Source organism: Nestor notabilis, unplaced genomic scaffold, assembly GCF_000696875.1.
Source record: "Nestor notabilis isolate BGI_N333 unplaced genomic scaffold, ASM69687v1 scaffold17035, whole genome shotgun sequence".
Classification (NCBI taxonomy): domain Eukaryota; kingdom Metazoa; phylum Chordata; class Aves; order Psittaciformes; family Psittacidae; genus Nestor; species Nestor notabilis.
In genome coordinates, this window is record NW_009928081.1 from 30761 (window position 1) to 44286 (window position 13526).

Genomic DNA, 13526 nt, shown 5'->3' on the forward strand with positions numbered 1-13526 from the left:
GGAAAAAAATTAACTACTGCAAGACTTTGAAGTCTCAGTCATCAGCTTATGGGTTGACAGAGATAACAGAAGGCACATGACAGAGTATTTAAAATATACAGACACCAATTAAAAATCCAAACACTAAAAGGAAATAAGAACTGAAACTCAAAATTCACAAACATGACTTTTTGCACCCCCTAATCTATATTTCATAAATTTTCATTCAAGCATTTTACAGCTTTGTCAGAAGAGAAGTTGAACACATGCAGAAAAGACTTAAGGGTTTTGCTTTGGCTTACTTTGGTGGTGGTGCTGGGTTTTGTTTGGTTATTTTTTTAGGAAAGTATAACTAAATGATATTAAAATGCAGACACATTCCCTCATTTGTTATTAGCGCCCAATAGACCCACTGCTGAAGGTTGAATATGAGTAAGAATATGAAGAGCTTGCTGACGCATCAAAACTTCCCCTCCTAGACCCACTGCGTGAGCCTGAACGCGAGCCAGAGCGAGAGCCAGAGCGAGAGCCGGGTGCTGAGGAGACGTTGTAGGGACTGGATATGCCTTTAGATGAAACGGAGGCTGCTTCCAAGAGTTTAAGCCCAGTGATGTCTTCCACCATTGACCGATTCATTGCATCTTTGTAGGATATTTTCAGTTTGGTCTTGGGGCACGTCAGAATTTTGGGATAGCTGTTCGTGTCTTGCAATTTCTGGGAAGCACGACCATCAATCAATCCATTCCTAATGGCTTCTTCAGTACTTATTCTTCCACGCACTTCTGGGTCCACAAGACCTCCAGTGAGGTACTGGAATTCAAGGAACCGCTGCCCAGCCTCATAAGGCAACCATTTTTCCTTCACTGCTTCAGCTGCTGACATCCTCTTGCGCCCACCCTTTATGCCTTCGAACCCTATGAAAGCCTTCTGGGCTGGTTTGAGACGTGTGGCCATATCCTGATCGATGATGCCTTGACTGGTGGCTTCCTGAAGCGAAAGCCTCTGGCCTGTGGTAGGGCATATTATGCCCCCTGTGCAGGCCTGGGCTTCAAGTAACCGTTGCCCGGTGATGCTATCCACGATGCCCCGCTGTATAGCTTCTGAAATGGAGATTTTCTCCAGGTTTTCTGTGTCAAATATGGCTGCAATAGGACTGCACTCTTCTGGGGTCTCTGAGAAAGAACCACTCCTGATCAGCGATGAAGAACTCCTGACACTCAGCACTGTGGGAGACCGAGTCACTGACTCATGCCGAAACACCTCATCAGTGCCATTACGGCAGGAAATCATGTCTGCAAACTGTGTCAGACTTAAGCTGCCAGAACGGTACTGGTCAAAAAACTTCCTCTCAACCAGACCTTTATCAATAGCATCTTGGATGTCATACTGGCTACCTGTTTTTCGGTCCACAAGGACTACTCTGCTGCTACCATCTGATCCTGTAATAGTTATTTCTTCCCACTCACACTCCTGTTCAGCTAGTTCTGTGTAGGTGTCATAATCTATGAGGCCTTTGCTGTATGCCTCCTGAACAGACATTTCCCTGTTTGTTTCTGGATCTACAATGACAACCCGGCGCTTCCTAAGGGTGTTCTTCTGCGAGGTGTGCACCACCTTCTTCTTCTCTCTCAGAGGCAGAAGGCAGAGCCCTGTTGCTTCATCCTTTATGCATCTTTCTTTCAGCTGCAAGTAGGTCAAGTTCTCCTCTGTGTTGGGGTCAAAGAACCCTTTGGTGTCATCGCTTGGATCACTAAGGATCTGGTTGAGCTCTTCATTGAAGTAGCCACGCTTGTAGGCCGTCTCTACTGGCAAGCGGTAGCTCTCTTTGGGGTCAATGATTCCTCCGGTAGCAATCTGGGCCTCCAGCAAACGAATGCCATGGCCTCTCTCTATGAGCTCTTTGTTCATTGCTTGAAACAGAGAAATGATGTTTCCGGTTTCTGGGTCTTTGTACCCAGTGACAGCTCTTTCAGCAGAAAGAAGTTTCTCTTTAAATTCAATTCCAACAAGGCCTCTTTTGTAAGCTTCTTCAACGGGCAGCCTCACGTTGCTGACAGGATCCACTATGAACCCTGTGGCTGCCTGGGCTTCTAGGAGTTCAAGGGCTGTCCCAGGTCTAACCAAACCTATTTTCATAGCCTGGTAAATGCCAAGTTTCTCTTTAGTAGCCTCATTGTAGATACCTGCAATACAGCTAGAGCCCTGAAGGAAATCAATAATTCTCTCGCTCACTTCTTCCACTGTGATTGCTCCTCTTTCTAAGTCGTTCCTTGTTGATTCCTTAATAATTCCAGCCTCGAGCAGTGCATCTGCTGAGACAGGCTGTCTGATCCCTTGGAACGACATACTCCTCTTCTGCACTGGGAGAAGGAGCAGACCAGTGTGTGGTTCAATCCTACATTTTTCCTTCAGCTGCATGTAAGTGACAGCCTTTTTGGTGGTGGGATCAATGAAGTTCTTTGTAGTGCCTTGGCAGTTGTTTAGCATCCTGTATAGGTCTTTGTCAATCAGGCCACGAGATAAAGCTATATCTTTGGGTAGGAAAACACTGTTGACAGGATCAACAATCCCTCCTACAGCCAGCTGGGCTTCAAGCAGGCGAATCCCAGTTTCTCTATCAACCAAGTTTTTCTTGATGGCTTCAGATACTGGCACAGTCTTGCCCGAGAAAGGATCTTTAAATCCTGTAATAGCCTTTTCTGCTGTATAGATTTGTTCTCTGTCATCAAAGTCAATCAGATCTCTGGCAATAGCACTGTCCACAGTTAACATCTCATTTCGGTGTGGGTCTATCACACCTCCTGTTGCTGCCTGGGCTTCTAAGAGCAGGACTGCATTTTCTGCTGTAAGCAGCTGATTCCGCTTGGCCTCAACAAAAGAGTACTTCTGTCTGGGTGAAAGAGACACCCCTGCAATAGCACCTGCCCCTTTGAGGTAGGGTTCAATGTCAGCCGCAACTTCTTCCACTGACCTCTGCCCCTTCAGCAGTTTATCCAGTGTGAGTTTGTCTATCAGTTGACACTCATACAGCTGCATTGCTGTAATCTTCTTCCGCAGCCCACAGAACAGCAACTTGGAGGCATCAATACAGAAGTCTTCCTCAGTTTGTGTAGATCTGTGGGACCCATATGGGCGTTGCTTGAGTTTCTCAATCTCCCTCTGCATCCTGAGACGCTCAGACTCCAACTCTGACTGGTTTTTGACAGCAGTCTCTTCTAGTCTGCACCGGTATCTCTCCTCAATCCGTTTGATTTCCATCTGCAGCCTTTCAATCTCAGTCCTCAGAGTGTTCTTCTCTCTCTCACTCTTTTCTCTCTCACACTGGATCTTCCTTATGGATTCCTCTGTCCGGGAGTGCTGGCTTTTCCACTGATTGAGATCATTCAGTATTTGCTGCTTCTCACTTTCCAGACGTTGCTTCAAACGAGACTCTGATTCCAAGGTAACTTTCAAACGGTTCAGCTCCTCTTCTAATCTCTGCAGCCTAGCTTTGTCTTGCTCCAAAGCACTCATTTTTATCAGCAAGGTTTCTCTTTCTTGCATAATGTGACTATACTGATTTTTGGATTCTTGAATCCTATTCGATGCCTACAATTTTAAAGAAGAAATAAACCAAGAGAGGTTGGTTAGAGTTTATGCTGGTTAGAGTTGTGCTCTCCACTTAAAATGTTCTTCCAAGCCTGTCTCTTAACCCGCAGTAAACTGCCACTGGAAAACTTTCTAGTCACAGCAGTGCTTTACCCAAGACCATGGACACATATAAACTAGTGAAGGTACATAGCCCATTCACTGACAGTGTCTCTAGTACTGCCAGAGACTCCATTCTTTACCCATAGCCTTGATTTTCTGCTGATTTAGTTAGCTCTTTATAACTTTCTATATTTCTCATAGTACACCTAAAAATACACAGAGCATTCAAGACTCATTAAGGGTCTGATACTCAGCAGATGTACCCTAGCATAGTCCTACTAACCTGGTTGAATTTGTATCAGCTAAGGACTAGTCATACATGAATAAAAAGGAAATAGATGACTCAATTTTCACCTTCTTATTAGTTTCATATATTACTCCAAACAATTCTACCTGTGCTGCTTTGCATTTTAATTCACTTAAGATCTTCATATATGTATACACAGACACAAACACCTACAGGCATGCCCATTTGTATGTAGTCCATATTAAAGAGAATACAAGTTTATATATTTGTAACACGTGCACATATATTCATGCACATTCATGTCAGATAATCCTAAATGTTAGTATTTTTTAAAAATCGGGATTAAGTTTTTTAAATAAAGAAAAAACGAACAAAGAAAAGAATAGCTGAGAATGGGAATGAGAGAAAACAAATAGAGAGGCCAAGTATAGGAAAAAGCAAAAAACCATTTTCATAAGTGCTCATTTGTATATATTTAAACAGTAGCTCTTTGGAAAAGAAACCAGGCAGAAGAATGAAATATGAAAAGATGTTTTCTTTAACTTGTTTATGCTGTCATCTCAAGTTTAAGAAATAAGGGCCAAGAGTAAAATTTGCAAATGCCCTTAATGATTTAGGAACATAAACCCTCAAAACAGTCAATGAAATGTAGGCTTTAAGTACCTTAAGTACAGCTGACAACATGATCTTTAATCCTCACTTGTAGTCAATACCTTACACAGCTGCCCGCTTTGACAGCTTGTTGGTTCTGGGGTTTTTAGCTGGTTTAGTTTGTAATAGCACCCAGGTCAGTCTCATTGGACTGCTTTAAACCATCGTGGCTGAAACAGCCTGGGGAAACACACAGCCACCATGGTACATAGTTAAAGCACAGTAGTACAGCATGTATTCTCATCTACCCCCTAGGATAGATGGTGGAGACTGGCACAGACCCCGGGTTTCTCCTGGGGCAAGGGCTGAGGGCAAGGCTCAGCTAGACAGTTAAGACTGTCCACACAGCTCCCTAGCACAGCTCCCAGGGAGTAAAGAGGCTAAGGAAGTGAACAAATCCTGCAGTTTTTGTTTACAAATTAACAAAGGGAAGGACCATAAAGGGGATATTAGTCACAAGTACAGTGAACTCAAACAGCAAAGTGTGAATTAAGTTGATTCAAATGGACACTGCAATTAATTATATATCTGAGAGACAGTAAAGCTGGGATCAAAATATGTATGAATACCTCTAGAGCTTGCTTTTGGAATTTTTCAATTTCCTGTCTCAATTTTTCCCTTTCTTTCTGTAAATCATTAATCAACCCCTGAAGTTCCAGGGTTTGCTTGCTGCTCATCTGAAGCTGATTCTTTAGTTCAGCAATGGCAGTATTTTTCTCATCAACTTCACTTCTGACCATTCTGAGGTCATCATATTCCAATCTAACATTTCGCAGCTCTTCCTCCAGTAACAAGTGCTCCTTGGTTAGGTTCTCAGTGAGAGACTGAAGCCTTTCAATTTCTATTTTGCACTCATTCAAGTTTTTGCTTTTTTCCTCAGAGGTTTTCTGCAAGTGCTCATATCGTAGGTGAGCCTGTTTTAACTGCTCCTGTTCTTGGACCAACTGACGCCGCATAGTCTCGATATCAGATGTGTATTTTCTTATTTCCTCCATGTATCTCTGCTTCTCTCTCACGTGACCATCTAATACTTCTCTTTGGTGTCTCAGGTCATCTTCACTTCTCTTCTTTACAATAGACACTTCCTCTATCTGCTGTGTGAGATTAGTTATTTTAACCGATTGCTCTCTGAGGGATCTCCTCATGCCTTCTATTTCCTCCTCCAGTTTCTTCCTTCTGGATGTCTCCTCCATTAAATTTTTATTCTGCCTGCAAAGTTCCTCCTCCAGCTTATGTTTCTGGATCTGCAAGTCTTTCACAGTGCTCTGGAACTTTGCACTTTCTTGATCCCTGCCTTTTTTCTCTTGCGAAACTCTTTCATAGTCAATTTTCAGTCTGGCCAGTTCTTGCTCTTGGATCCTCAGCTTGTTAATTGTTTCAGTAGCACTTGTGTTTGCTTTCTGTAGGTCAAACTGGACTCTTTTTAACTGACTGTTCTCATCCTCTACTTCTTTTCTCTGACTTGTTTCTACATCCAACAACTTTCTCAGCCTTTCGATCTCTTTGTTTCTTTCCTTAATGGTCTTAGAAGCATCATCAAGTGACTGTTTGTACCGCATGCTTTCATCAGAGTGCCTCTGAATAACTTGTTTTAGCTCAATCTCCAGCTGCTGTTTCTTCTGAGAAAGCTCTGAGCCAGCTGCCTTCTGCTGCTGAGCATTCTCTTCTATTTTCCGTAGATTATCTGTTGTCTGGGTTATTGTATTCTTCAGTCTCCTAATTTCCTCACACAAATTCCTATTTTCTCTCATGGCATTATCAAGCTGTGTTCTATAATTATTTGTGTCCTCTTCCTTTTGCATGGTGACCTGGTGAATTGTGGTCTTTGTGATATTAATCTCAGTTTCATATTTGTTCTTTAAACTAATAATTTCCTCATCATAACTGTTCCTTACCTTAGCCAATTCATTTTCAAGTTCCCATCGGCTTTTAGCCTCTTCCTGAAGCTGAACCTTTAGCCTTTCCAGCTCCTTAGTTTTATCCTGAATAGTTGAGGCAGCCTCCTCAAGAGCCTGCTTGTATCTTGAGTTGTCTTCACCACGGAGCTGAATGATCTGTTTCAGCTCCAGCTCTAACTGATGTTTTTGCTGTGACACCTCAGAACTGCAAGCCTTTTGCTGAAGAGCATCTTCTTCTGCCCTCCTCCGTTGATCTGTGGTTTGCAGAATGGCATCATTCAGCCTCACAATCTCATCCTTAAGGTCTCTGTTTTCTCTTGTCAGTCTGTCAACCTGAGTTCTGAGACCTTTTGCATCATCATCTTTCTGTGCAGCTATCTGCTGGATTGTGGTCTTCTTAATATTAATTTCTGTTTCATACTTGTTCTTTAAATTACTCATCTCCTCGCTAAACTGGTTTCTTACCTTAGCCAGCTCATTTTCATACTCCCTCTTCCGTGTGCCTTCGTCCTGAAGAAGAACCCTTAATCTTTCTATCTCGTACTCCTTCTCCTTGATGACCTTCTCAGACTCTAACTTTTGCCAACCAAGGCTGTCTTTCTCGTTTTGCCTTGTTTTCTGCAGCTGATCATAGTCATTCTTCTGCTGCTCATATCTATCCTCCAGCAACTTCCTTTTCCTTTTCTCATCTTCAATCTCATAAGTCAACCTGGTTATTCTGTCATTTAGATCCTTTATTTGGGCATAACATTTGTCCAGGTTTTGCTTTGCAGAATTTCCATCCATTTCAGCTTGTCTTTTCATCTCCTCCAAACTCATCAGCTTTGCCTTGAGCTGAGAAATATCCATCTGGTACTTTTGCAGATTTTGCTCCAGGAATTTATGCTTGTTGCTTGTCTCTGAGTTTGAATCCCTGGCAAGCCTGAGTTCTTCTTCCAGGAGTTCAATTTTGGTGTTTTTCATCTGCAAAATGATAGCAGAAAAACAAATAAAGAACCCCACATAAACACTTGTGACAACTGTTTCAAAATCACCACATGAAATGCAGTGTACACTTGTAACACTGACAATTTACAAAGCATTTTTTCTTAGCTTCAGTGAGAGCTCAAAATCCTTTTTTATTTAATGTCATCAAGCCAAATTCTGGAATCCTTTTTATCAGTGTCAGACCTTATTCAGAAATCAGCATAATGACTTTCAGAGGGAAAGTGGTAGTTGGTGGGGGGAAGAAGATGCCATACCGATAGTAAAATCTGACGTACCAAGAGTACACCAGCGAAGTATTAAATAGGCGCCTTTAGAATGTCCATGATTTTCAAACAGGCGATTCACATTCCATATATGTGACCTCTTAAATGGGCCTCTCTGTTTCCACTGAGCTGTATCAAATCAGGAGTTACTCCATTTGAAATACTTTAGAAATGGCCTGAAATGAGGTGTGGCTCCTTAACCATGAGGAGCAGTTTTCATCACTAACTGTACTCTCAATGAGGTAAAGACTGTGATGAGCAGAGAAGGACCTCTTGCATGCTTTGACAAGCACCTCCCATTTACCAAGAAGGCTAGTGTCCTCCACCTTACATATGAACTTGTAACTTTGCAAGATACTGTACTCTTTGACAAAGGATGCATGAATCTCGCTCCTTCATGGGACAGCACTGAGCTCACGATTTAGTTTTGTGGACTGTTTTGCACTGTACTTAACCAGAAAGTCTTTGATCAGTGATAGCTTGCTAACCTGTGATAAAAATGGAAGGTAAAGAAAATAAGAGTCAGATTACCTTCAAGTCCTCCATACTCTTCAACATTTCACTTAAGAATCTGTAATAATCTCCTGATCTTGTAAGAAGCTCTATGTAGCGAGACTGAGCCTCATTAGCCTGGAAAAGAAAAATCATTGTTAGCAGCTTGTACTACAGTTAGATATGAACGTGCCTACGTCTCAGATCGTTTAAAGGACGAGAAAACATATTACTTGACAAAGTAAAAAGCAAATTCTCCTCCTCTCAAATTCACATGACTTTCTGGGGACCTCAAATTCTCCCTTTTTATAAACCCACACCTTTTTTTCAAGATTATTTTCCCCCACTGCTGATGTGACATTAAATCTAAGTATTCATCCCTGGTTCATCATGCTCTTCCTGTCTGACTGTCACAGGTAATCTAAGTTAAACTTTAATAGTAGTTAATTCCCAGGTTGGAAGTGACTAAACCACTTGGGGCATGGATCCTACTCTCTCACAATATGCATGCAATGGACATTGAATAGGAATGAGATAAATTCTTGAGGGCTAATCTACAGTCTAAATGAGCCCAAGTATGATTTTACAGCACTGCGACTAATTCCCTGTAGTTAGCACACATTACTAATGACAGTGGATTATTAGAATCCAGCTGAATATGTGTCACAATGGCTCACACAGACAAACAAATGTATTGTAAAGATTGATGGAGAGGAGGAAAAGATACCTCTTGTAGAATCAGCACTGCAGGAGACTGAACAACACTCTTCTTGATAGGTATGTTGAGCAATGTTTCTAATCCAGAACTGTAGGAAGCAACCTGTAGTTCATAATCCTGTAAAACAACAGGGAAAGTTAAGACCCATTTAGCAACCACCAAGGAACTCTCTGGGAATCTAGATTTCCCAAAAAATTTTCAAAAAAGTTTTGGGCTTCCTTTGGTTTATTTTTTTAGTAAAAAGCTACATTTTCCCTTGTTTATATCTCAGGCCACATACAGATGACCCTCTATCATAAACAGAAACTCATCAGTTTCACTGTGCCGACTTGTGGAGGAGAATGACAAAGGGAAAAAGAGAAAAAAGCATTTTGCAAAAAAGGGAAGACAGGTGTTTCCACTAGTGGAGGGCCACCTGGAGGTGAAAAAGATTCATGGGAGCAACTGGTCTAGGTACTGTTATCAAACAAAAATTCATCAGAAATAACTCTCTGTATCTCTTTCATATCACATAGGCCACATCAAGTCTTTAACAAGATTTTTGTCACAGAAAGTAAGATCAAGCTGGAGAAAGCATGGGTATAAAGGTGACATAAAAATGCAAAGACCATGAAAGCATTCCCTGTATATCTTCTTGGTTTTCATGGGTATTGCATACCATTCCTCCTCCTAATCTGCATTTGTCTTGCCTCCTAAACCAGATCCTAATCAGACCTAATTCCTAAATTACCAATAGCTCTCTACTCCCTGTTTTTTTTTGTGTTTGTGGTTTTTTTTAACATGTGAACTGGAAAGTTTGGTCTGGCTAGAAGGAGGCTTTGATTCCCCTGAAGAGAAGTTCTCACTGGTATCTCCTGCACCATCCTGTAGTCTTCAGTTGGCAAGTACACAAATTGCTTTCATTATATTTTGTACACACAAGTGCTTCACCCCAGCAATTTCTGCACATACACATTTGGGAGCCAACATTTCACCTGCCAGCAGAGCAGAGAGAATGGGATGCGTCTGACGATGAAAAACCACACCCTGTAAAACTGCTGAAATCCAAGTACCTTAATTGCAGCTGAGCATTGGTCTGCGTGCTTGAGAAGTTCCTCAACTTTGTCTCGCTTCCCACATATTTCACTGTGCAAGTTCTGTCAAGAAAAAAGTGAGCTGTAAAGCATTCCCTCAAGATTTACCAGTATTTCCTCCTGTAGATACAGCCTCGATCAGAAGGCACCTGCAGTATGAGAGTACTGCATCCCCAGAGACTGAGACCTGAAATGACCTGTAGCTGTGCAGTTTTCACAACAGCAAGCTCTCTGTGCATAAGATTGTCCTCAGAAGGAACACCTAGCAACTGAACAACCCCCAGAGCTGGGGAGGGAGAGTTCCTTTAACTTAGATGTATTTCCTCACTTTTTATTTTTGTGCTATAATTTATCCCGTAAGTTGCATCACCGCACAGTTCCTTAATTCAAAGCTGATGTTGTAAACCTGTCAGTGATCACACAGGAGTTAAAAACGGCCTTGTTCATAATCTGTAGCAGTGCTGACAGCAAGTAATGAGGATGATTTTTCCTCTCTCCTGCCTTCTACACTTTTTTGGTAGCTTGCATGCTTTAGAACTCAAAACAGGCCACTCTATTGCAGATTGCATTGACACTGGAATTTTATAAATAGCAAAAGAATTTAAAATCTGGATAATTGAAGACAACTCATTCAGGTGCTGCACACCTTCTGATCATGTAGATATCTCATGATAGCATTACAATCACAAAGCTTCATGCCCTCGATAGCATCCTGCCTGCGCTTGGCGTCACAGATCCATTTGCAGAGCGCCTGGTAGAGATCTCGGTAAGTTTTCAGCTGTTTGATCTGCCTTTCTAAATCCCATGATCTAGGGGAAAAAAAAAAACAGGAAATCCTGTCAAAATGGGAAATGCATTGTCTTTTTAAACATTTTTTGAAATAAGACACAGTAATAAATGAGGTAAAACTATGGGAAGCTTTAAAAGGAGATCCTGAACAATAGCACAACAAAACATTAGAAAAAAAATTGTTGGGATTTTTTTTTCCTTAATTCTTAGTGTTAATTTTTTAATCCTCAGGTCTAGGGTGTTCAGGAATAAGCAAGGGTGCTTTGTTTGCAGGGGAAAATGCTGACTGGAAGTACTTCATCAAAGAATATTAGCAAGAATTTTAAAAAATAACACTTAGAACAAGTCCGTAGCGCACAGGTTAGAAATTTAAATTACTAAATTTTCCTGCTTGTTCTTACACAATCCTTTTAAAGTATGTTCAACCTATTCACAGTTGCTCTAATCTTACTGCCCTGAAGTCACTATTTGTCCTCTGGAAGTGATGATTAGTGCACATTAGTTGTTTTAGACTCACTGTTAAGATGATCTCAGCAGCAATAGCAATAGGGAAGAAGCTATTAGGAAGTATGTGCAAACCTGTTATCTATCTGCTTGTCAACTCTCTGCCAGCGGTCTATTAGCTGGGTAACTTTGTCACAGAACTTTCCAATGTCCATGTCATACAGGGTGTATGACTGGCAAGACTGTGAGTGAATCTGAAGTGTTCTCTGAAGCTCATTTTCCAGGGCATTCAGTAGCGACTTCTTCATGTTTAGGTCTGCTTTCATTTTCTGGAGAAAAAAACAAAATGCTCTCATACATTTTATTCTTATGGGAATACTCAAATTTAACCATCAGCCATTAACCACATGCACAATGTATTGGGATCTAAATGTTTCAGTGAGGTATATACACTGATGTCAGCTGGACTTAAAGTGAAACACCTACTTCAGTAGACAGAGTTTGACTTAAGAATGTGTTTAAAGTTAAACTCTCTCTTAAATAATTTGCTAACCCAAAGCCCTCTGCTGTCATATTCAGTAGCCAAAGCTTCAGTTTCTCAGAACTATGCAGAGCAGTTACCAAAAAGACAGGAAGAGCCTGCTTTGCTTGTTCCTAGAAACAACTGACTAGAAAATTTCACTGAAGTATAAAAGATTTCTGCATTTGCAACAGCTGTGGAATCAAGCCTCAGGATAAGCATATCCAGTTTTTAAATGTTATCTAAAAATCTGCACAGTTTCATAAGTGATACATATAGAATAAACAGATAATTTTGTACAGAAATGGATTATGGAGATCTTCCACGCCACTGGCTTTGCAGCGCAGGCTGCAACAGAAGAAGCAGAAACCTGTACATTCCTTCCAATAATTTGCAAAAGCACTGTATGTCTATGCCATAAAATACAACAGGATCAGCATTTCCACCTCTTGTGGTTTCAGAAGGGTTTCACCCAGCTTAGTATAACAGTGCTGCCAGCTACAAGTTTTGACTTGCTGTGTCCTTGGGTCTTGGCTTCTCACCTTCAGACAAGCCCGGTAAGCTTCTACTTTATCAAGATCCAAAGGAACGGTTTCCTCTTCAGACAGTCTGACTTCATAAACTCTGATCACATCTTCTGTTTGTAGAATAACCTGGAGCAGACATCTCAGTGCATTCAAGCTAAAATAAATAATACAAAACAAATCCGTTATGGACCAGGGCAGGAAAGGTGGTATTTCTAATTAATTGTAGATCATTAGTTAAAGAGAATAGACAATACAGAAGAAATTTCAATGATATCCATGATTCTCACTTTCCTTTTTTTTTTTTTTAAAGTCTTCCAGGAAAGAGAAGGAAGTCACATAAGTGTCTGTTTCTATTCACATGTACAGCAATTGTAAGAAAGAAGGTGTAATTTACACTACTGATAACAAAAGGCAGGTTTCTGGACTAAGAATTATGAAGAAAGTGAATATTTTATTGCTATAATTTCAATTTTCTTACCTGTCTAAGTAGCCAGCAGAAACACCATTAATATTTTCCAGTTTTTGAAATAGAGCATTTATCTCTGACTGCAAGTACACATACTTTTCACAGCCTCTGAAGTTAGGCAGCAAGTCTTTATGCTTATTGAGGGTTTCAGCCATTATTTGAGAGTCATTCTGCACACCCTAAAGAAAAACAATGCCTGATTTACATATTTTTGGTGGCTTAATGATCATTTTACAGCAAATACATAATTGGTCTCCTTATCCAAATAGTCTGCTAACCAGCTTGACTAAGGACTGAAGAAGTGCCTGAGTTTGCTTTCTGCAAAGTAAGTAACGTCGGGTGGTTTCTTTTTTGCACAGTTCACAACAGGTAATACCTCTTTTTGAGCACCTCGTCCACCCTGAAACTCAGCTCCGTTGAAAGCAGAGTGCTTTACTGCCAGCTGCCTACTGTACTCTGTAGATGTGCCAAGGTCCTTCTGCTCTTAAGACCTTTGCAACCTCATTGCCTCAGAAGAGTTTCTCATACGCTGAACCTATTCTCTTTTCTTATTAATCTCTTTCCAGTCCTCTTCAAATCTTAAGAACTGGGAGAGGAAGAGAGCCTCTAAGCCCCACGTATGCATTCTACATCCCACAGGTTGCTAGTAGTGGGATCTGTGCAAAAGGATTTTAACAGTGCTTTAACCTGGATGAGACTTAATATGAGCTTATGTTCATTTTACATTAGTTTTTTTGTACTCTTTGCCTGACAGAATTTGACTTCTAAAACCCAAGAGTCAA

General features: G+C 41.0%; 1 protein-coding gene across 1 annotated transcript in view; it reads right to left on the reverse strand.

Annotated features, from left to right (window-relative positions):
* Positions 1-322: 322 nt before the first annotated feature.
* DSP (desmoplakin) overlaps positions 323-13526 on the reverse strand; it is a 28185-nt gene continuing 14981 nt past the window's right edge. The window contains exons 15-23 of the mRNA XM_010014370.1: positions 12757-12923; positions 12294-12432; positions 11367-11560; positions 10645-10807; positions 9978-10061; positions 8935-9042; positions 8247-8345; positions 5137-7428; positions 323-3567 (exon numbers count right to left, since the gene is read on the reverse strand). Coding sequence (XP_010012672.1) covers positions 373-3567; positions 5137-7428; positions 8247-8345; positions 8935-9042; positions 9978-10061; positions 10645-10807; positions 11367-11560; positions 12294-12432; positions 12757-12923 — 6441 coding nt within the window. The 3' untranslated portion in view covers positions 323-372. The remainder of the gene's footprint in view (positions 3568-5136; positions 7429-8246; positions 8346-8934; positions 9043-9977; positions 10062-10644; positions 10808-11366; positions 11561-12293; positions 12433-12756; positions 12924-13526) is intronic.